The 25,302-nt window shown below is 43.3% G+C and overlaps 1 protein-coding gene across 1 annotated transcript; it reads left to right on the forward strand.

Annotated features, from left to right (window-relative positions):
- The first annotated feature begins 12,671 nt into the window (after positions 1–12,671).
- On the forward strand, positions 12,672–23,541 carry LOC134934197 (extracellular calcium-sensing receptor-like). The gene is made up of 6 exons (XM_063929687.1): positions 12,672–12,748; positions 12,978–13,269; positions 17,076–17,906; positions 19,478–19,705; positions 22,242–22,365; positions 22,588–23,541. The coding sequence occupies exons 1-6, from the start codon at positions 12,672–12,674 to the stop codon at positions 23,514–23,516; spliced, it is 2,481 nt and encodes an 826-aa protein (XP_063785757.1). The 3' UTR covers positions 23,517–23,541.
- The last annotated feature ends 1,761 nt before the right edge of the window (positions 23,542–25,302 follow it).

The following is a 25,302-nucleotide window of genomic DNA, read 5'->3' on the forward strand; positions in this document are numbered from 1 at the left end:
TTTAATCCATTTATAACATTCCTTCGTTGAGGCGCTCTTTCAGCAGCAATTGTAGTTCCGTCTTGTTTAAACCTAGGATCAAGCATGGTGGCCAAAATGTAGTGCTCTGATTTCAACAGATTGACCACCCTTGAAGCATCACAAAGCGAATGAAGGGCTCCATCCACAAGTCCCACAAACTTAGTGGAATGGCTCCGTCTTAGCTCCTCCTTCAATTTCTCCAGCTGCTTCTGCAAAAGCCTGATGAGGGGAATGACCTGATTAAAGCTGGCAGTGTCTGAATTGACTTCACGTGTGGCAAGGTCGAAGGTTTGGAGAACCTTGCACAAAGAGGAATTCATTCTCCACTGCTCTTGAGTCAGGTGCATTCCCCCTCCTTTGCCTATATCAGTGATGGCTAACCTTGACACTCCAGCTGTTGTTGAACTACACATCCCAGCATGCCCTGCTACCGTTTTGCTATTTGGCCTTGCTAAAACTGATGCAGGGCATGCTGGGATGTGTAGTTCAACAACAGCTGGAGTGTCAAGGTTAGCCAACACTGGCCTATATTGTAGGTTTATGTGTAGGCTTGAATGGACTTTTACTGTTCCTCCATCCTCTGAAGCATATAGAGGGTTTAATACCACCTCATTACAACCTCTTGCTTCAGGTGATGGCGTGGCAGGTTCAGGAGTGTTTTCTGGCGCTCCAGTCTTCGGCACATAGTGGCTGAATGTCGAAAGTGGCCCGCAATTCTTCAGGCCACCAACAGCATCTCCTGCATGCCCCTGTCATTTTTCAAAAAATTCTGCACCACCAAATTAATTGTATGTGCAAAACATAGGACGTGCTGGAATTTGCCCAGATGTAATGCACGCACAATATTGGTGTGGTTGTCCGATATCACAAATCCCCCGGAGAGTCTAAGTGGGGTAAGCAATTGTGTGATGATGTCCCTCAGTTTCCGTAAGAAGTTGTCAGCGGTGTGCCTCTTATGGAAATGGATGATACATATCGTAGCCTGCGTAGGAACGAGTTGGCTTTTGTGAGATGCTGCTACTGGTGACACTGCTGTTGTTGTTGCGGGAGGCAATACATCTACCCAGTGGGCATAGGTGTGCACAGCTAATTTTATTAGGGGGTGCACCACCTAGGGACATGTCTAGCACTATTTTACATTCTCTCAGTAAAGTCACATGGCTTAATCTAATTTCTCCCTAGTTATTAATTATACAAGTAGATATAATACACAGCAGAGAAATAAAATGAAACATAATTGTGCGACCACCGGCCGGTACTGACTGTCGGCTACAGCATAACCCTGAGTCCTAGCTGCCGCTGCACCCTACCGCTGCTTACACTTACTCAACCTATCCCTGACCCAGTGGCGGAACAGACAGTGGCGGGCCTGGGTGCATATACATTCCACCCCCCTTCCCCACCATCACCAACCCCTGCACCCCCCAGCACCTACACCCTGATTTTGAGTGGGCCATCCTAAAAAGTACGGGAGATTTACGGGGCCAAATGTTTGCGTTTTAACATAACACAAGTAACGTTTAAAATGTACACGTGTGCCATAAGAACCACATCTGCCTCTTTCTATGCCATCAGACTCCTCCTCCTCTGTAGGATACCAGCATTTGTCACATATGTCCCCATGCTCACCAGCTACTGACATTAGTGCCTCTTATTCACATTTCGCCACACAATATGAGCCAAAATTCACGTGATGCCACACAGTATGAGCCGAAATTCACATTACACCACACGGTATGAAACAAAATTCATATTACACCACACAGTAGCCACACAGTAGGAGCCGAAATTCATATTACGTCACACAGTATGAGCCAAAAATCATATTATGCCACACAGTAAGAGCCGAAAATCATATTACGTCACACAGTATGAGGCGAAAATCATATTACGCCACACAGTAAGAGCCAAAAATCATATTACGCCACACAGTATGAGCCAAAAATCATATTACGCCACACAGTATGAGCCGAAATTAATATTACGCCACATAGTATGAGGCGAAAATCATATTACGCCATACAGTAAGAGACAAAATTCATATTACGCCACACAGTAAGAGCCGAAATTCATATTACGCCACACAGTATGAGCCGAAATTCATATTACGCCACACAGTATGAGCCGAAAATCAAGTTACGCCACACAGTAAGAGCCGAAATTCATATTACGCCACACAGTATGAGGCGAAAATCATCTAACGCCCTACAGTAAGAGCCGAAAATCATATTACGCCACACAGTATGAGCCGAAAATCATATTACGCCACACAGTAAGAGCCGAAAATCATATTACGCCACACAGTATGAGACGAAATTCATATTACGCCACACAGTATGAGGCGAAAATCATATTACGCCACATAGTATGAGCATACTTACCAACATTTGATTTCTCCTCTCCGGGAGAAGCCCGGAGAGGAGACGCTGCAAGTGTCTTCGGGGGGCGGGGCCGGACTGTGACATCACTAAGCCCCTCCCCCAGCATCGGGAAATGCCGCGATTCGCGGGTCCGCGGGAAGGGGGTGGAGCTAAAATGACGCGATTTGCGTCATTTTAACCCCTTCTCCACCCGACGGACCCGCGAATGCTGGAGGTAATCTCTTCATCCTGCTCGCATCACTAGGGTGCGAGCAGGATGCGGGAGACCAGCCCACTCTTCCGGGGGTGCGGGGGGCTAACCCAAAAAACGGGAGCCTCCCGCAGCTTCCGGAAGAGTAGGTAAGTATGAGTATGAGGCAAAAATCATATTACGCCACACAGTAAGAGCCAAAATTCATATTACGCCACACAGTAAGAGCCGAAATTCATATTACGCCACACAGCACGTGCCTTGGGTAACTTCTGGCAAATTCACCACTGGTAGCATAAGTATGGCTGCAAGAAAAAAAATGATACTTCAAATAGTGATGTCACATTCATATTATATTATTTATTATCTTTGCATATTTTTTTCAGAGGATCTCTAATACTTGTATGTATGATGATTCGGAGGATATTGATAAATTAGGCTATATTACTGTGGCTATTGGTATTGGAACCCAAGATATCAGAAACAGTGACTTACTGTCCGTCTCAGTGACAGAGTCTCTGCTGAACTGCCCCAGCAGAATGTGTCCTCCAGCGGCGGCTCCGAGTCCCCATGGGAGGAACACTGGCTGTGGCTTGGCTGCACACGAGGATTGAGACTGAGCGCGTGCAGGAGGAGAGCGCGACGGCCAGGAGGAGAGCATGGGCGGACGCACGCTGTCATATAATCACAGATGACTTCAGTACGCCCCTGTGAGGCCGCCGGCACGTAAAGTACACTGTCAGCATTTATTAGCGGGCACCGGGCGCAGCGGTAGGGAGAGGCACAGCAATGGGCTGCATGCTTGGCTATCACTGTGCTGTAGCAGGCAGCGTGCGAGGTGCCAGACATTAGGGGGTGCCTGTGCGCACCAGGCACCCCCCGTGCGCACGCCTATGCCAGTGGGCTGTCACAGTCATGTGGTCCTTAGTTTGCCCTGCTCGACTTGTCCACATGTCCATGGTTAAGTTTACACTGGGTACAACCGCATTTTGTAGGACACTGAGGATACTTTTCTTAATGTCCCTGTACAGTCCAGGAATCGCTTTCCTAGTGAAGTGAAATCTCGATGGGATTAAGTACAGTTTACACAGTACCTCTATCAACAGTCTAAATCCCACTGCACTAATGGCGGATACCGGACGCACGTCTAACACCAGCATAGTTGTTATGGCCTCTGTAATCCGCTTTGCAACAGGGTGACTGCTGTAATATTTAATCTTCCTCGTAAAGGACTGTTGGACAGTCAATTGCTTACTGGAAGTAGTACAAGAGGTCTTCTGACTTCCCCTCTGGGATGACAATTGACTCCCAGCAGCAACAACAGCAGCGGCAGCAGCAGTAGGCTTACCACTAAAGGATCCTCCGGAGGAATACCGGTTAGGAGAGGACTCCTCAGTCATGCCAGTGACATAACCTGCAGGACTACTTACATTCCTGACTGAGGAGGAAATTGACGTTGAGGGAGTTGGTGGTGTGGCTTACAGGAGCTTGGGTACAACAGGAAGAAGGGATTTAGGTGTCAGTGGACTGCTTACGCTCTTACCCAAAGTTTCTGAACTTGACAATGACTTCTGATGAATGCGCTGCAGGTGACGTATAAGGAAGGATGTTCCTAGGTGGTTAACGTCCTGGCGGTGCTCCTCCCAGGACTTGCAGGAGGTGTGCACATAGTGGTATGAGCCTCCTCTTTCCATACAGTGTTGGGACGGTCAGGCCTAGACATCGCAACCGCGGACACATTTGTACTCTCCTTGGGCATTTGTGATATCTCTGAATGCACAGTTGTTTTTTTCCTGTGCTTTAACAAGCTTATGTTTTAAGATGGAGGAGGGCTTCCATCCTCATGAGAAGTTGAGCCACCAGTATATGAACATAGGCCAAGGCCTAAGCCTTTCCTTGCCACTTCATGTTGTGAATGGCATATTGCCAATTTTATGTTTCTCATCAGATAATTTCTTTTTTTCTGATTATTAATTTTTGCTTCTTGGAATTTACACGCCCTCTATGACATTGGGCATCGGCCTTAGCAGACAACACTGATGGAATTGCTTCATCAATGTCATGACTGGTGGCAGCAGCAGCTTCTTCAGCACTAGTACAAGGAACTGGAAGTGGTTCCTGATCTTACACTATTTTTTCCTTAAAATTGTTGTTCTCCATTTCACAGGAAAGCACCCCTTTATTATTACAGCACAGAGAACAGTGCCCCTTTATTTTCACAACACCCCTGTATTATTACATCATACAGGACCAGTGTAATGTTATTTTAATAGCAGCAGCACCTCTGAATTTTTACAGCATACAAGAGTGGGCCAGCACCCCTGTAATTTTGCAGCATACATGGCCAGTGTAAATTTATCAAGACATCAGCACCCCTATATTTTACAGCATACAGGAGCAGTGTGCTTTTAATTTTTAACAACCGCACCCCTGAATTTTTATAGCATACAGGGCCAGTGTAATGTTGTTAAGACATCAGCACTCCTATATGTTACAGCATACAGGAGCAGTGTGCTTTTAATTTTTAACAACCGCACCCCTGAATTTTTATAGCATACAGGGCCAGTGTAATGTTGTTAAGACATCAGCACTCCTATATGTTACAGCATACAGGAACAGTGTGCTTTTAATTTTTAACAACCGCACCCCTGAGTTTTTATAGCATACAGTGCCAGTGTAATGTTATTAAGACATCAGCACCCCTATTTGTTACAGCATACAAGAGCAGTGTGCTTTTTATTTTTTTAACAATGCCACCCCTGAATTTTTATAGCATACAGGGCCAGTGTAATGTTATTAAGACAGCAGCACCCCCATATTTTACAGCATACAGGAGCTGTGTGCTGTAAAATTTTAACAATTGCACCCCTGAATTTTTATAGCATACAGGGCCAGTGTAATGTTATTAAGATAGCAGTACTACTATATTTTACAGCATACAGGATAACATTGCCCCTGCACCCTGTACAACACAGTGACAGCCAGGATAGCAACAACTATGTACAGCTGCAGCACCCAGCCGTAACAGCAAATAAAACACCAGTGACAACCAGGACAGCACCCCTAACACAGCACAGGTACACCACAGTGACTGCAGCAACACCCCTACAGAGCACACACTAACACCACCCAAAGCCACCACCCACAAAGAGGCAGAGATCTGTCTCCCTCACTCTCCAAGTCCGGAGTGAAAATGGTGCGACTGTTTATATGGGATCCAAAACCCATGAGAATCTGACAGCGGGATGATGACATTTTGCCTCGTTCTGGATTTAGAGTCCGGCAGGAAGTCCCAAGCCGGACTTGGATCCTGGCTCGGGACTCCCTTCTTGACTGGCATCTGATGCCACATTACCCAAATACAGTCTCCGAGAATGTCCTGAGCATGTACCACCAAAGTGATCATTTCTGGTCTTGGACAGCTCACCTGCAACCCATATGAGAGGTCAACCATACTCTTATCTACCTTCTTAATGACCCATAGTGTAGCCCTGCTATGCCGGTATCCAGTCAGAAAGTGGACAATCACAATGTCAACAGGTTCTGAATATTGACAGAATGTCAAGATTGACTTTAGGTCATCAACCAACCTATATGTCGACATTCAATAATGTCAACATGAGTGTTAACATAAGGGTTAGGTTTAGTGTTAAGGCTAGGTTTAGGAATAGGGCTAGATTTAGTGTTAGGGCTAGGTTTAGAGTTGGTTTAGGGATAGGTTTAGGGTTATGGTTAGGTTTAAGGCTAGGTTTAGGGTTAGGGCTAGGTTTAGTGTTAGGGCTAGATTTAGGGTTAGGGCTAGGTTTAGGGTTAGGTTTATTGCTACGGCTAGGTTTAGAGTTGGTTTAGGGCTAGGTTTAGGGTTAGGTTTAGTGTTAGGGCTAGGTTTAGGGTTAGGTTTAGTGTTAGGGCTAGGTTTAGGGTTAGGGCTAGGTTTAGTGTTAGGGCTAGGTTTAGAGTTGGTTTAGGGTTAGGGCTAGGTTTAGAGTTGGTTTAGGGTTAGGCAAAGGTTCAGGCTTAGGGCTAGGTTTTGGGTTAGATCTAGTTTTAGGGGTACAGATGTGTCATCATACATCTTTGCTGGAGTCATGCCAAACAGCCCCTCTTGGCACGCCAGGTTGCTTGAGAATCTTCTAGCACTGGATGACTTTTTTTACTTCTTTCTTTTGCCTAAAATGCGTCTTTGTCACAATGCAATGTGACTGACACGAGGATATTGTGTTGATTCATTTGTTATAAGACACTTGTATATCTGTGTCTGGCTGAGTCTCTGAATGTGTACACAGCCGCAGTTTTTTTTCCAATACAATGTCTGTTCTGTTCTTTATATGAGATGGCATCGGTATACTGGCGTTTGGGAAGCTGGCAGTCAAAATACCAACAGCAGCATCCTGAAGCTCAAAATCCCAACATGAAGGTGGTAAGAACACTAGCCCTAGTTCCCTACCCCCCTAACCGAGCCTGAACCTAACCTCCCACAACCTTAACCCTCCCCGGTGGTGCTTAACCTTCACCCCCCCTCCCCGCGGCTTAACCTGAGGGTGCCTAACCCTAAGTCCCCCTCCCCGCGGCCTAACCAGTGTTGGACTGGGGCAAGTAGGGCTATCGGGGTATTCAGTGGTAGGTGCCCATGTTAGGGGTGTGGCCAGTCTGCAGAGAGGGTGTGGCCTGCTGCCTCATTGGTTTGACTAACCATTAGAGTGCAACGTCTGGGCCCCTTCATAAATATATACAGTAAATTCAGCTGCTGCATGCATGATAATGTATCAGATTAATAACAGCAATGCACTCTAGACAATACACCACAGTCCAGTATAAGGTAACATATGTATAATGTATAATTCAAGTGCACAGTCTGGAACCTGATCCTTAGAGCAGGAGGTGGGGCCCCTGGCAGTATTTAGTGAGGGCCACTGGCATATCTATAATGGGTGCAGTGTGTGCGGTGCACATGGGGCCCGCCGGGGGCCAGGAGGGCCCACACCGCACAGCCTGAACTCTTTTTCTCAGCATTTTCTGCATATGCAGTAGGTTCATCTCTGGGAAATTGCCCATTGTGCCATTTTCCTGGAGTCTTGTGCATGCGCACTAGACTCTGGAACAGGGTTAGGGTCTCCTAGTTCCCCTAGTGCCCAAGGTCTATTGCTATGGTGGCTAGAGAGTAGGGGGCCCAAACAGAGGCTGCACACGGATCTCCTTCTCTTTAGGTGCGCCCCTGGTGAGGGCTAGGTTTTAGGGTTAGGGTTAGTTTTATGTTGTCTCCACACTTAGGGGTCTATTCATGGCAACCAATCAGCAGCTATGTATCATTTTATAGAATGCACTTTCTAAATGTGACCTCAACACTGATTGGTTGCCATGGGCAACTTCTCCACTCTTTTCACTACTTCATGAATAGATCCCTTAGAGCAGAGGTTCCCAAATGCGGTCCTCAAGACACCCCAGCGGTCAAGGTTTTAAATGAATCCATGCTTGGCCACAGGTGGCTTACTGTAATTAGCACCTAAGTCAATTTGATTTAACTATCTGTGCTGAGCCACGGATATACCTAAAACCTGGACTGTTTAAGTGCCTTGAGGGCTGTGTTTGGTAACCTCTGCCTTAGATACTGTATGCTGCAACATAAACAATGTTAAATCAAGGTGATGACTGCTATCATTATACTGAACTTACTCTTTTTATTAAAAAAAAAATTAGGCCTTTTTTAATTTGTGCCCAAAAAATTTATATTTGTGCTTTAAAATAAGCATAATAATTCATCTTAAAACTGATGGCGACACCGGCATTTTGTTTTCCAAGATATCAGACTTCTGATGTATTTGAATTAAGAATTAACACCGATAAAGTGATAAGCTCCCTTAGCACACACAGCTGATTGTCTCATTATCTCATTAAGTATAATTATATGTAACTCTTTAGTGCTAGACTAATTGATATACAAGCACCTACTGTATGTGTTAGAGCAATGGCTCTCTACAGTAACTCTCTGAAGATATTCCTTCTAGCACTGAGACGTGTTATTCCCAGCTTCCATACAAAGGAATTTTAAATCCCAGAGCAGAAAAGGATGTTTCCATATAAAAGGGTTTATTTAGAAGCAGCACACGGTTGAGAGCGATGAGGTGAGTACAACGCATACATAATACAAGGCACTATCATACTGTAGTATATACAGTTATGGGGTATATTTAATGGCGGTCACTTTAATTGAATTTTTTATTATCAATTTCAAACAATGGAATTCGCTCTGAATCTATGTTGCTTTTAGGGTCTGAAAAACACATTTGCAAACATTTAATAATCAATATATAAAAAATGTAAGTAAATGTGTGTTTCAGTCCTTCAAGTTAGATAGTTTGCCATTGATTTAAAAAAAAAAAAAATGATGAAAATTGACATTTAGTATATATACTCCTGTATCTCTTTATACACTGCACAACCTTCTTTGTTGTTATTTTGCTAACAAAGGGGCAGATGTATTAACCTGGAGACGGCATAAGGAAGTGATAAACCAGTAATAAGTGCAAGGTGATAACGCACCAGCCAAACAGCTCCATATGTAAATTAACAGGAGTTGATTGGCTGGTGGGTTTATCACCTTGCATTTATCCCTGGTTTATCACTTCCTTATGCCTTCTCCAGGTTAATACATCTGCCCCAAACTTCCTCCATTCCAATCTGTTGACTTCTCCATCTTCTTCTTTCATCTTTATCACATTGCAGGTAAAAATAATTTGCTGCAGTTCCGCAGCCTCTGATGTTTCACAATCAGGATATTATTGTCCTTAAAAGACTTTTACTAAGAAATTGTCGCTAAAAACTTCCTACAAAGCATTTTTGCCACCAAAATCAGATGGATGAATTATAATTATACTTTTATATATATATATATATATATATATATTTAATTATTGGACATCTTTGCCGTACAATATATTGTACATTCGTGACCTGCAAGAAATTAAACCGTTCAAGAAAGTTCATAAAAAGACTATGTGGCATGTCCTCATCCTATATGTGCTACAGTTCTCTGATTGCGTGGAACATGGCTGCAGACTGAGCAGCAGTGGTCTCACAGGGATGGCGTTAAACGGTGACATATTAATCGGGGTGGTGGTTTCTGTTCATGTGTACAATGTGTACTCGAAGCCAAGTTACAGAGAGCACCCTGCCCCGGCCACCTGTAAAACGTGAGACTTGTGGTTTTGGTCATTGTATGAAAGATGAGAACATTTCTCCCTGCAATGGTGAAGCTGCACCGTTACTGTACAGTATGTAATTACACGACGTCTGCATCCTATAACTGGAGAATCAGCTAAATACTGTGATATGTTATAGGAGTGGATCAATTCAATTAATAGAGAAACAAATTTAGATTAGAGGCTCACTGCATTATTTGTGTTACCAGTCCAATGTTTTTTTTTGTTTTTGTTTTTTAAATATTTGAATCAACAACGAAAAAATTGCAAATATATTTTGATGTGAAAAAAAAATATCTATAGTACCTGTATTTTTTTCAATTTTTTGCAGACTTTGATCCTGAAAATATATTTTTACACATTTTTCCAAACTGACAATATATCGTATAATTTACCTGCTCCTGTTTTTAATTTTAAAATGTTAGTAATGCAGATGTGTCCTCTCTGGTTGTCCGTACGCCATGCGGCACAAGACATCAGGCACATCTTCTGTAACATGTGCAATATTTTTCTTAAAAATGTTGCACCTCTGCAGCATCACAGTTGCAGCAAAAAAACGACTGACAGGGGGGCATTCAATTAACCGCGGTAACGCGCACCTATCCTATTCCAAAATGGTGATAACAGGATTTGCGCGATAATTGTAGCGGGCAAAAGCAGACTTAAGTATAGGAGAAAATAGGGAAATTGCCGGTACCCCCAAAAAGCCAAAATAATATAGGAAAACATTATAGAAATCTATTAGTGGCAATAATCAAAGTATTTGGTGTAATTAAATTAGGTCAAATGTCTTTTATATGCATTTTTTAAACAATGTGGAAAATTTTTAGAAAGCCATTTTTTTTGCTGCAGAATAAGTGCTCTCATTAAATTTGGGGTACATAAAAATGGGTATAAGTATATATGTGGGTCATTTTAGGGGACTTTTTTTTGTAAAAAAGTGGAAACTGACTGATTACTCCCAACAGCAAACCTAAAAACACTTGTCCCAGTGGCAAACGCAGGATTTGCATGGGGGGGTTTCCAGAACTGGGCGGAGCCAATCACGGGGGTGGGGACTGAGGTGACCCAGTATATGCTGGGTCCGTAAAACTAGTGTGTCTGTGTGTGTGTGTGTGTGTATGTGTGTGTATATATATATATATATATATATATCTACACATATATATATATATATATATATATCTACACACACATATATATATATATATATATATACACACATACACACACACATACATATACAAGGGTGGTCTTCAGTATGCCGGCGGTCGGGCTCCCGGCGACCAGCATACCGGCGCCGGGAGCCTGACCGCCGGCATACCAACACTTATTCTCCCTCGTGGGGGTCCACGACCCCCCTGGAGGGAGAATAGAATAGTGTGGCGCGCGTACCGTGGTGAGCGCAGCGAGCCCGCAAGGGGCTCATTTGCGCTCGCCACACTGTTGGTAAGCCGGCGGCCGGCCTCCCGGCGCCGGTATGCTGGTCGCCGGGAGGCCGGCCGCCGGGAGATCGTAGTGAACCCATATACACATATACATAGCATATTAAACATGCATACATATATATATATATACACACATACAGTACACATATATATACACATGTATATATATATATATATATATCATATGTGTGTGTGTGTGTGTGTTTATATGTATGTATGTATGTATATACATGTGTATATATGTAGGCACATGGATATATATGTACTATAATTAAAATAAAGTAAACTTTTATTGCACTTGCAAGTGCCACCAGGAAGACAGCAGGCTGCAGAGGACGCTAGACAGTCATTAATAATACTCGGAACTCGGAAACCCCCCCTGGATGCGCCACTGTGTCCCACTCATAAAGCACCCCAATATACCTGTCACATACCGTGTACCCCAATTTCCATCACTTTGCATTTTTAGATCCCATTATTGGCCGATTAAAAATAATAAAAAACTTCTAAGTGCCTAATTAGTCATTCAGGTGTATGTCCCAGGGGTTCTGAACCTAATCCAGACATTTTTTCATTAAAATAGGGATTTTGGGCTACTTATCCCTATAGTAGCTCAGAGATGATGAAGAGAAATCCGTGATAAACCCTATGGAGACTTATCGCCAATAACTTATCACCACTAATAGGATACCAAATTGTTGCATTTGCGATCATTTGCAGAGAAACCGCATTTTTTGCAAGTGCTTTGGTTCGGAATCGGATTTCAGTTCAGTGTAAAATATAATAAAACATTTTTTATAATGATTCATAAACATTTACAAAAACAGGTAAAATCATGTCACTTTTGCAATCCAAAACCCAAAATTTGGATTAAATGGCCTAATTCAAGGTTAAATGCAAAACAACATTTGGGCAATGTAATGGGCAAAACCATGTTGCACTGCAGAGGGGGGAGGGGGGGGGGGAGGGGACGGACAGATATAACATGTGCAGAGAGAGTTAGATTTGGGTGGGTTATATTGTTTCTGTGCAGAGTAAATACTGGCTGCTTTATTTTTGCACTGCAGTTTAGATTTCAGTTTGAACACACCTCACCCAAATCTAACTCTCTCTGCACATGTTACATCTGCCCCACCTGCACTGTACATGGTTTTGCCCATTAGAGGAAAATTATGTTTTGCAATCAACCTTGAATAAGGCCCAAAATCTGAATTCTAAACAGTGGGAAGATTTAAATCAGGGCTCTGTTCTGATCGGATCTCCGCAGGAGTTCCAGACAGTGTTTTAGTTCGGATCCACTAAATATGGGTGGACTCGGATTTCTGTAGAACCGAACTGCAAATATCTAATTTAGACAAACATTTCGAGTGAGAAAGATGCTCACTGCTGACAAACCGCACAGGGCCTGGCACGCCGATAGGTGCTATTTGGGATGGCTAAAGCAACAGCCTGTAGTTTGCTGGAGATCAATTACTGGCTTTACTTCATGACCCCAATTACCTATGTGCAGTATGTACTGGGTATGATTTGTGGGAACGCCTATTGCATGTATTTAATAATACTGTACGTAGGTAATTGGTCTATAAGTAGTTATTCACAGATTCATTGCTTACGTCCTGTAGTAGCATGGCTTTGCAGGCTGAGTAGACAATTGTGTTGGTGTTTTTTACTGTACATTACAGGAACCCTATCCTCATCAGAAGACGATAATAATATTATCTTTATATCTGACACTCAGGTTCAGGTTTGAAAACTACCAGCGGGTCCAGGCAATACATTTTGCAGTGCAGGAGATAAACAAGAACCCAGATTTTCTGCCAAACATCACCTTAGGATTCCAGATCTATGACTCCTGTACAGTCCTGCAGAGGGCGCTGTCAGGGACACTGCAACTACTGAGTGGGGACGGGCAGCCTCTGCCTAATTATCGCTGCCGGCAAGATGTCCATTTGGCGGCAGTGATTGGCCACTCTATGTCTACATACACCATCCAGCTGGCTCACATTCTAGGGCTGTACCAGTATCCACAAGTAAGTGCCTTTGTATCAACTGAACAGACAATTGGTGCTAGATAAATGTGAATCAAAAGATTGTACCCCATGAATAAAGTCATAAAAGAGGGAAATGTAAAAAGAAAACGAATGTTTAATAATATTTACTATGACTTAAGGCGACGTCCTCTATGAGCAACGTGGCCTAGTGTTCCCGCTCCCAGGCTGGGGCGGTCGGTGGCCGGGCATACACATTGAGCGATATGACATTCAGTGACATCACGTAGCGGCCGGGCAGCTCTTGACCGACAGTCCAGACTGAGCTACCTGCACGGCCGTCAGCGAGGGTCGTTAACGACCCACGGAGCCGCACATCAGTGATCCGCGGCGGCATACAGACTTGCCGAGAAAGTGAGCGTCGTCGTTCAGGAAGGGTGAAAATGAACGTCGTTGCTCATTTTTTCAGCAAGTGTGTATGCACCTTTACTGTTTATTCTCCTCTCTGTGGGGTACAGTGGCGGAACAAGCAAGCGGTGGGCCCAGGTGCAACAAAATGCTTTGGGCCCCCCCATCCAAGTCCACCCCATGGGCAGTGCGCGCCGTAGGCGCGCGCAAAAATACATAGTGGCGTGGCTTCGTGGGGAAGGGGTGTGTCCACAAAATAATACCAATTCATAAAACGGTGCACAGTAGTCTCCATTCTTCAAATTACGCCGCACAGTAGCACCACTACACCAGGTAGAGACCCTTTTACTCCTTACAGCGAACAGATTCCCCTTTTTACACATAACGGCAGACAGCGTGCACTTTTTACACATAACGGCAGACAGCGTGCCCTCGTTACACATAGCGGCAGACAGCATACACTTTTTACACAATGGCAGACAGCGTGCCCTCGTTACACATAGCGGCAGACAGCGTGCCCTCGTTACACATAGCGGCAGACAGCGTGCACTTTTTACACATTACGGCAGACAGCGTCCCCATTTTACACATTACGGCAGACAGCGTCCCCATTTTACACATTACGGCAGACACCATACACCTTTACACATAACGGCAGATAGCGTGCCCTTTTTACACATTACGGCAGGCAGATTCTACCTTTTTACACATAGCGGCAGGCAGATTCCCCATTTTTATACATAGCGGCAGGCAGATTCCCCATTTTTATACATAGCGGCAGGCAGATTCCCCATTTTTACACATTGCGGCAGGCAGATTCCCCATTTTTACATTGCGGCAGGCAGATTCCCCATTTTTACACATTGCGGCAGGCAGATTCCCCATTTTTACATTGCGGCAGGCAGATTCCCCATTTTTTACATTGCGGCAGGCAGTCCCGACTCCCCCCTTTTTACACATTGCGGCAGGCAGTCCCAACAAATAAAAAAAGAAAGAGACAGAAAGAAAGAAAGAAAGAAAGAAAGAAAGAAAGAAAGAAAGAAAGAAAGAAAGAAAGAAAGAAAGAAAGAAAGAAAGAAAGAAAGAAAGAAAGAAGAATTATACTTACCCTCTCTGTTGGCTCTGGCTCCTCGGTGCAGCTTCCCGGGCAGTAGAGAAGAAGGAGGAGGGAGGTGAAGGAGGGAGCCGCAGCAGCGCTGTGTTACTGGTGGAGGCGCTGCTGCTGCCCCTCTGCTTCCCTATAGGCTGTTCTCAGAGACAGCCTATAGTGAAGCAGAGGAGCAGCAGCAGCAGCGCCTCCACCAGTAACAAAGCGCTGCTGCGGCACTCTCCTTCACTGAGAGACTGTGACCTGTTTGTATATGAGGGAGGGAGGGACGGACCCACCTCCCTCCTTCGTGTGCGGGTGGCCAGAATCGTTCCTTATGACAGGCGGGTCACGGGAGCGCTGGTGTGCGGCTGCGGCATGACATACAATGAGTCATTGTGACTCATTCATGTAATGCCGGCCGGCGGCTGTGGGCCCTTGAGTGCGGCGGGGCCCCAGTGCAATGCACTGCCTGCCCCGCCAGTAGTTCCGCCCCTGGTGGGGTATGTTTACTAAACTGTGAGGTTTTTTTAGAAGTGGAGATGTTGCCGAGAGCAACCAATCAGATCCTAGTTATTATCTTCTAGAAGCAGCTAGATGAATGTTAAGTGGAATCTGATTGGTTCCTATGGGAAACATCTCCACTTCTGAAACAACTCCCACTTTAGTAAATATACCCCTGTATATCCACATATTTAGTCTTCCATATACACTACATAAAAATATAATGCAGTTAAAGTAATAAGTAATTCAGTACACTGCCCAATAGTCCTAAAACATTAAATAATACAGTACATGTAATTACTTTTAGTACATGGTACTTTTTGTCATTGTATGTATTTCAGTGTATAGGCATCAAGGGGATGTAGTTAAAATGCCACCAGATGGGATCCAGGTGGTCGAAATCCCGATGCTGGAATCCCGAACAACGGCATAAAACCGGCGTCAAAATCCTGATGAAGCTAGGGATCCCGGCATCAAAATACCGATGCCCGGAATCCTTGTCCTTCTTCCAGAAGTTTGGGGGGGGGGGGAGTTTTAGGTTTAGGCATTATAAGGGGGGCAGGGACGGGAAGGTTATGGTGTGGGTGGGGGGGGGGGGGGTAAGGCACTTAGAAGGGTTAGGTTTAGGCAGCGAGTAATGATGGAGGGTTAGGGTAAGGCGACACCGGTGAAAGGTTAGGTTTAGGTACCCACAAGGGAGTGTTGAGGTTAGGGTAGGGGGCAGGAGGCAGGGGAAGGTTAGGGTACTTTTGGAGGAAAAGTCAGGATTCTGATTGTAGTGGTGCCGCTGTCAGGATTCTGACCGCTGGTATCCTGCCCATCGGGATATCATACTGAATCCACATAAAGTGCTCTCTCAAGTTCTATAGGCTGAGAAGTTGCAATTACAATTAATGAATGTCCATTGCCCCCATTGCAGACTCTGGAAAGGAAATTGATAAAAGCATAATCTAATGAAGCTTTCCCCTAGGGGGATGTAATGAGAATCTTCTGTTCCATGCAATGCTTCCAGATGTTTTTCAGATCAGTATCTATGACTTGCAGTATATTACTTTTCCTTTTTCTAAACTTTCATGTTTTGATTTGTCCTGTTTCCCTTTTTAAAAAACCTCTTAGTAATATTTATTTTACTGCAGATTATTGCCCTCTGTTATCAGCCATTTTAATTTCTGTCAATTTTACTCTAGTATCCATCAATTAGGAATTGATAGCAAAGGATCCGCCATCAATGGTGACATCAGCATTTTACAGTGATGGCAGGAAACCATCGACAGTGAACCATCCATGATTTGCACCATCGATGGCCATTACACACAATGTAGACGGCGGGTTTGACCAGTTGGGCGGCTGGATATATTAGGTGGCAGCCAATCAAGGAATGGGGATGGGGCTATGCAGGGTGCAAGTGGGGCAGGGCTATGCTCTTTGTCTACACATTTCCAGATGTGTAAGATGCATACAGTATGTAGGCTATTTCCAAAAATAAATAAATCGTAAGATGAGACTGCATTGGGAACTCTGTAAATCTCTGTCAGAACCATAATTTTAAATTGTAGTTAAAAAAATAAATAAAACAGATGTTTCTTTTTTTTTTTTTACGTTTTAACTCCATAGCATCGGGGCAATTTCGGAGGCTTTTGTCATTCAGAATTATGGCAAAAAAATATAAATATTTTTTGTAATGAAAGAGAAAGACATTTTAGATAATGTAGTATTCTGTTAAAAAGCCTCTGACACATTGGAGTATTGTAGTGTGATTTAAAATAGGTTGATGTTTTTGTACATACAGTATGTGAATTTTTTCTTTCCTGTGTGAAGCTTCTAAAAGTTGTTTTGTAACTCACAACAGATCAGCCACTTCTCCACAAGCTCACTTCTCAGCAACCGTGTACAGTTCCGCTCCTTCTTTAGAACAGTCCCTAGTGATGCCTTTCAGTCCCAGGGTCTGGCTCAGCTGGTGCTGCATTTTGGGTGGACCTGGGTTGGACTAGTAGCCACTGACAATGACTATGGACAACAAGGTATCCAAATGATCAAGAGAGATATTCTAAAAGCCGGTGCTTGTGTGGCCTTCACAGAGAATATTATTACCAGCCAGCAAGACCGAAATGCCCCACATGTTGTTGGGGTCATTAAAGAATCATCGGCCACAGCAGTGGTCATCTTTTCCACCGATATAGACTTAGTCTACGTTCTTGATGAGATGTTAAGACAAAATATCTCAGGGAAGCTATGGATTGCCGGTGAGGCTTGGGCAACTTCTCCTTTCTTATCAGTAGACAAGTATTCTAGACTTCTTGTTGGAACCATTGGTTTTGCCCTACACAGCGAAAGCATGCCAGGCTTTGGAGATTTCCTCAACAGCATCCACCCATCTATGCCTGTGGGAGGTGAATGGATAAAAATATTCTGGGAGGTAGTTTTTAGCTGTAAATTCCCAGACAAGAAAAACTTCACAGCCTCTTCGCAATCATTAATTCATGAATGTACTGGTGAAGAAAGTCTAAAAAGCCTACAGAACAGTTATAATGATATCTCTGGCTTGAGGGTAACTTATAACATCTACACAGCCGTCCGTGTTGTAGCCAAAGCTCTGCAAGATTTGGGCAACTGCAGGAACGGAAACGGGCCATTTGCTAATGGGTCATGCGCTGATGTCAGGAACTTCCAACCATGGCAGGTTAGAATATCTAAAAACACACATACCAAATAAAATTGAGTATGCAATTGCATAGATGTTCTCACTCACAAAGCAAAATACAAATAATAGTGATGTAATTATTCAGGAAAAATGGGGAAAGCAAGCGCAACAGAACAGAGAATAGATGTAAAAAATATGTCTGTTCTTGGTATGAGGCCAAGATCTTCGTAATATTCATTTGCAAACATGGACACATGGGGGCATATGTACAGATGTGTCCACTTACACCTTTCCTATTTTGCCAACTCGCCTGGAGGCACACAAGGATCCTCTAATAGGCACTACATGGATCAGCATTTCCTTAAGCCAGAGTTTCTCAAATGCGGTCCTCAAGGCACTCCAACGGTCCAGATTTTAGGTATATCCATGACTCAGGACAGATGGTTAAATCAAATTGACTGAGGTGCTCATTAAGTCACCTGTGGCCAAGCATGGATAAACTTAAAACCTGGGCCATTGGAGTGCCTTGAGGACCACATTTGAGAATCTCTGCCTGAAGCTGCTGGCCTCATGCATGCCTCTCAGAAGATCTGTCTGGTTTCAGCACCAGGGATCGGGCTAGTACAAGTCCAATCTGACAGGTAATTTGTGCACAGGAGATTGCACCTCACTCTATTTTAACTGCATTTATCAGATTTCAAGCCACTTCCTTACCACTCTAATACAGACAACAAAAATTGATTAATGGCATTAGATTGCAAACATGACCCTTTATATGCCATCTACTCCACATGCCCCTTTATATGCAATTAAAGATCCCTTATGCCTTGGGCCCACAAAGTTTCCCATTACAATATTTGTAAAAAGATTGTGCAAATGTAATCATGTTGGTGGTCAGTATGTTATATATTAATAGCAGAAGGATGACTTTTATGAGTGCCATATTTCTATGATGCCGTTATAAGAACAGGGCACATGATATGCAATTAAAGGTTTTGGTGCGTAGATTTGCAGAAAAATATTGGCATTGTCATTTGTTGCTTTGTTTCAGAGTTATGTGGCAAAATGTCCACCAGCCATTTACAATGCATCACCATTGTGCTCTGGAAAGTGTGACAGTTGTGAACTCTCCCTGTGCACCTGCTGGGTGACCTGGAACATTGGACCTGCTGGGTGGTCTAGAAACTGTGGCAGTTATGTGCTGCCACCCACTAAGCAGGGATATTTCCAAATTCAACTCCTAAGGGGGTTTTAGGGCTAAAATGTTCTGCCCAGCAACCAAGGGGTAGGTGCCATTGTAGGGAGTATGGAGTAGATAATAGTAAAAGTAAGGGAAAGGGAAGCACTTGTTCGTGGATTATTATTTAAAATAATAAGGGAAAGGGAAAGTTCAAGCAAGAAGTGAGTTGGTCAGGAAATAAATCTGCATTGCCATGTTGTACAAAGCTTTAGAAAGCATCACTATGTTCAATTTTTCAAGTACAAATCACTCACAGTAGAGTCAGCATTACTGGGGCCTGATGTACAGTATACTGTATTTCAGATTATATTTTCGGCTTTCTTCTGTACATATACACATATCCTCAGTGGTACTGTCCATTTGTATGCAGCTATTACACTACGTGAAGAAGGTGCATCTGAGGATGACCAGCGGCAGAGAACTCTTCTTCAATAAGAATGGAGATCCACCTGCACTGTATGACATAGTGAATTGGCAGCTGAGTCCAGATGGAAGACTCCAACAGGTTACAGTGGGAAGTTATGACACCAGCGTCACCACTGGAAATGTGTTCATCATCAACACTAGCTCTGTACAGTGGGGCACTGGAGTAAAGAGGGTGAGACGTTGTTTGTGGACCTGTTTTGTCTTCTGTTAGATTGCATGAGGCTAATTACTCTAATAAGGTCATTATGGTTTTCTGTCTACATTACTGAACTTCTTTAATTTGTTAGCTCACTACGATCATGGATTCATAGATAAAACATTATATTTTGAGATTTTTTTATTTTTTTTAAACATTGCTTTCTGGATCTACTCACACAACATTATCAAAGTAAGAAACAGTAATCAATCTATATTCTGTCTTCAACTGTTCTCCCTACATGCCCCGTCATGCTTCACAATACCCACAAACAGTAGCATCAACGAACATCTAGAATATCCTGACATAATAAAAAGAAATTATCGCACACAACATATGCGTCACAATTATACTGCCAGGTAGAGTAGAGATCCATTTGTCGGTGTTGTTGAAAAAGTTACATTTTCCAAATGAAATGTCATTTTATGTAGCAAATGTAATGACATATAAAAAATGTTTTCCAAAGCGTCTTTTGTTACATTATGGGCTGGATGTAATGCCTTCTGGGTTGTCCGCAGGCGCAAGTTGTAGGCCAAACTTGGGCATTTTTTTTAAAAGCGGCAATAATTTACAATGCAAACCCATGCCTTGTAAGCGGTTGCCGCTTTAAAGAAAAGTCAGAGTACGGCCGACAGCCCGCACCTGCAGCCAACTCGGATGGCATTACATACCGCCCCATAAATCCAGTGGAAACTTATTTCCTCCAGTATTCATACTGGCCAATCAGAAAATAGATGTAGACACCTTAACATAGGTAAATATTGAAATGTTATCAGCTGGAGGAGTCAGTATGCTAACAAAAAAATCAGAAAATTACATAGTGGTCTGGTGTCGTCGTCGTCATTGTCATCAGTCAATCATCGTCGTCATAATCATCATCATCATCATCATCATCATCTTCATCATCCTGTCAACTGGACACTGTTTTTTTACCTGACTCCAGTACACACAATGAATAAGACCACAAATCATGTACAGTACATCTAAATTATATGGAATAAATCTGTTCATTGCCTCACTCACCCTACCTGTCCCACTTCAGAATCTCCCAAAACTGCTAGGTATGCTTTGGAGCTACAGAATGTGCATGTGACAATTTTGTGTCCTAGAGCTTGAAAACATTTGTTCATTGTCACTTAAATTTTCTTTACATTTTCTTTGCGCCTAGAAGCCCAAGACCAAGTTTCCAGGGCAGTGAGAATGGGTTGGGGCTGAAATGCCGGCGGGTGGGATGCCGACGGTCAGAATACTGAGTGCTGTATCCTGCTGCTTAGAATCCTGACAGGGGTCAGTAGGCAATCTACCCCTCACCACCTAATTCCCCCCCCCCCCCCTCCGCAGCCTAACCCTAACTCTCCCTGGTGATGCCTAAACCTAACCATCCCTCTCTGCAGCCTAACACTAACCCTCCCTGTGGGTGCCTAACCCTAACCCCCCCTCCCCTCAGCCTAAACCAAACCCCCTCTTCCCTCAACCTAACCTTCCTCCCGCAGCCTAAATATAACTTCCACGCTGCACCTTATCACTCTGACATCCCGGCACTCACTCGATCGGGATCTGTCTGGCTGTTGGGATGCCAGCGCCGGTATTGTGATCCTATTCAGGATGTCGGCACTGGCATTCTCATCAGTGTCGGGATCCCATGAGCATATGTCAGTGTCAAGTTATACACCGAATACAACGACCCTAAGCACACAGCCAAGATATCAAAGGAGTGGCTTCAGGACAACTCTGGGAATGTCCTTCAGTGGCCCAGCCAGAGCCCAGACTTGAATCCGATTGAACATCTCTGGATAGATCTGAAAATTGCTGTGCACCAACGCTTCCCATCCAACCTGATGGAGCTTGAGAGGTGCTGCAAAGAGGAATGGGCGAAACTGCCCAAAGATAGGTGTGCCAAGCTTGTGGCATCATATTCAAATAGACTGGAGGCTGTAAGTGCTGCCAAAGGTGCATCAACAAAGTATTGAGCAAAGGCTGTGAATACTTATGTACATGTGATTTCTTAGTTTTTTATTTTTAATGAATTTGCAAAAATCTCAAAAACACTTTTTTCACGTTGTCATTATGGGGTATTGTGTGTAGAATTTAAGGGGGAAAAAATGAATTTATTCCATTTTGGAATAAGGCTGTACCATAACAATATGTGGAAAAAGTGAAGCGCTGTGAATACTTTCCGGATGCACTGTATATACACAGAAGTGACCCCAACCAGCCATTGATGGGGTAAGTCTCTGATTACTTCCCCAGTGATCTTTTATTAATAAATAGGTCCAAAAAAGATTATCCACAATGAATAGCAAGAACAGAAATTGGTTTCAGACTTTTCTTTTACAAATACATTTTATATACTCTATCTATCTATCTATCTATCTATCTATCTATCTATCTATCTATCTATCTATCTATCTATCTATCTATCTATCTATCTCTATCTGTGTATTTATGTATTTCCTAGCTATTTGTACCACAAATTGGATGACAAATATCTCTTATAAATATTGTCCCCAAGGTCCCTCTCTCGGTCTGCAGTTCTAGCTGTCCACCAGGATTTAGGAAAGTGGCCAAAAGAGGGGAACCGGTGTGTTGTTACCAATGCATCCCTTGCCCTTGTGGAGAGATTTCCAACCAATCAGGTGAGTGATAGAATGTCACTATAGACATGTTCCATGTTTTGTATATTTATTGGTTTTTGGTCAAAAGCCACCTGTTGTGGTTATCCAACCCACTGTATATAACAATCCACGCTCATGTTGCAGCCTCTGTAAGTGTTCTAGAAAGGAATCGCTTCACTAAATTCCAATTATATCATTATGTGAAGATAAACTGATGAAGCCAACTTGTTTTCCATTTTCCAGATTCAGTAGATTGTACCAAATGCTTGTGGGATACGTGGCCAGATCCAGCACAAGATAACTGTGTTCCAAAGACCAGAGAATTTCTGGCCTTTGAAGATCCTTTGGGGGCCACTTTAACTGTGACAAGTATCTCCTCATCATTAGTTCCCATGGCAATCTTTGGACTTTTTATTCATTATAAGAACACACCCATTGTCCGAGCCAATAACTATTATTTAAGTTGCCTTCTTCTGGTGTCATTATCCCTTTGTTTCCTCTGCTCGCTGGTTTTTATTGGTTGCCCCAATCCTCAGAAATGTCTTTTACGACAAGTTGCATTTGGCATTGTGTTTGCCCTTTGTGTGTCCTGCATCTTGGCCAAAACCATTATGGTCGTCATAGCCTTCAAAGCCACAAAGCCAGGTAGCTGCATGAGGAAATGGACAACTTCCAAAGTATCCTATTTTGTCATCGTTCTATGTATCATTACTCAATCCTCTATCTGCGTTACGTGGCTGATGTTGTCCCCTCCTTTTCTGGAACTCAAAACAGAAATTAAATTCGGAGTAATCATTGTTGAATGTAACGAGGGGTCACAGATTGCCTTCTGGAGCATGCTGGGATATCTTACTCTTTTGGCCACCATTAGTTTCATAGTTGCCTTCTTGGCCAGGACACTTCCTGACAGCTTCAATGAAGCCAAGTTCATCACCTTCAGCATGCTGGCCTTCCTCAGTGTCTGGGTGTCCTACATCCCGGCCTCCCTCAGCTCAAAGGGCAAATACACTGTGGCCATGGAGATATTCGCTATCCAGTCATCGAGTTGGGGTCTGGTTATTTGCATGTTTATACCTAAATGTTTTATTATTCTGTTCAGACCCCATATGAACTCCAGAGAACATCTCATGGGGAAAGAGAAGAATCAGACTGATAAAGTTAAAAAGATCTGAAACCTCAAAAACATTTGTTTACTGGTATCCCTACCTCTACTCGCAGTGTTGTTCTAAAACAAGACATGTACAGATTGCATTCTGCCTCAAAAGCCTTGTTGTAAATGGTAAAACAATAAAAGTGTGTGTATGCTTAAAACCTACACCTTACATTTTATAATGATTGTAATATATGTGCTTTGATAAATAAACTGTGTAGTGGACGCATGCACTGACTTTTTACATCTCTACTACAGCTTTATTTCATCAGGATGACTGTTGACGAGTAACAATTACACAGTAAATGTTCATAGTCCTGTCACTAACTAATAGGGACCTACACCTAGTCACCGACCAGCTTTTATCATAAATCCATCCCAGACAGCCTTTTATACCTTAGACTCCTCCTCCTATTCCCAGACTGACAGGCAAATGACACTCCCACCTTGCCTTGAAAAGGGAGCTCTTCAGAGCTGCTCTGGTTGATTAATCACATGCTTTCAGCTGCTCCAGGCTGAAGATTAGAACTAGAAACAAAAAACATTAGTATCCCCCAGCACACGGGATGATATCAGCAACAGGATTTGAAAACTAAATGGTGGTAGATAATTCATGGATCTCAGTTGCATATATTTGCAAAGACATGGTAAGCCCCCAGGCCAACTTCAAGGCGTCGCTGAGTACTGGGGGTACCTAACATTAAGTCTAAAGTCCTAATTCTGACCTGATTGCTCCTCTGCAAATTTGCAGAGATTTGCAATCAGATAATCGCCACCCAGAGAGAAAACTCACCCTGTGCAAGTCTATATAAACCTTTCGAAAATCTCTATGAACTCCGGTCAGCTGCAATTCCATTTGCAACTCACCCACCATCTAAAGTTTTTTTCCAGTCTGTGCGCAGCCTAGGAACTACTCCTACAGTGCAATACAAACAGGCTGATCAGGGCCGGAGCTTACTTCACACACCCGCCCTGAAAACGCTTGGGAATACCTGTATTTTTCCTGACACTCCCAGAAAACGTCTAGTTACGCCCCCCAATGCCCGCTTCCTGTCAATTAACTTGCAATATCACTGGATTCTCATGCAGTTTGGCCTCATGTATGCGCACCACAAACTATACGCAAGCGCAGTTGATCAATAATCGTCCGCCTTACGAATTTGCTCAACAGCGATCGGGTCTGAATTAGGCCCTAAGTCCGTGGCGCGGTACCCCACAAACCGGCAAGGGCCAGACACCCCAGGGCAGCACACTAGTGACAGGCTAAAGTGTTAGTGAATATTAGGAAGCACAAGCTATATCTAAAAGATGATACCCATGTGAAAAGTATAATTATAAAAGTGGTATTACTGTACTAGAAAATTATGGGGCAGATGTATTAACCTGGAGAAGGCATAAGGAAGTGATAAACCAGTGATATGTGTAAGGTGATAAAGGCACTAGCCAATCAGATCCTAACTGTTCATTTACATATTGGAGCTGATTGGCTGGTGCCTTTATCACCTTGCACATATCACTGGTTTATCACTTCCTTATGCCTTCTCCAGGTTAATACATCTGCCCCTATATCCTTACAAGAATAAGTAAGTAGCAATGCTTTATTGTATGAATAAAAAGGTACCTGTACTACGAGAAAAATACTATTACTTTGCTAAATTCACCTTTAGTTGCTTAAGTTCTGGTGCAAGGGTCTTTCTGGTGTACAAAGTACAATAGCTGAAACGGGGGAGTCTGATGATATAATTTATAATACTGTACCATGTAGACTATGGAATGCTGGCACTGGAAGATTGACAACTGTGAATGAT

The sequence above is a fragment of the Pseudophryne corroboree genome, chromosome 6 (assembly GCF_028390025.1).
Source record: "Pseudophryne corroboree isolate aPseCor3 chromosome 6, aPseCor3.hap2, whole genome shotgun sequence".
Taxonomy (NCBI): Eukaryota; Metazoa; Chordata; class Amphibia; order Anura; family Myobatrachidae; genus Pseudophryne; species Pseudophryne corroboree.

Bases quoted from the DNA above. Each gene is read 5' to 3' on its own strand.
- LOC134934197 (XM_063929687.1), top strand. From the start codon at position 12,672: ATGGCTAAAGCAACAGCCTGTAGTTTGCTGGAGATCAATTACTGGCTT. The intron at 13,270-17,075 runs GTAAGTGCCTTT...AACTCACAACAG, and splicing joins GGCTGTACCAGTATCCACAA to ATCAGCCACTTCTCCACAAG. The intron at 19,706-22,241 runs GTGAGACGTTGT...ATTGTCCCCAAG, and splicing joins GGGGCACTGGAGTAAAGAGG to GTCCCTCTCTCGGTCTGCAG.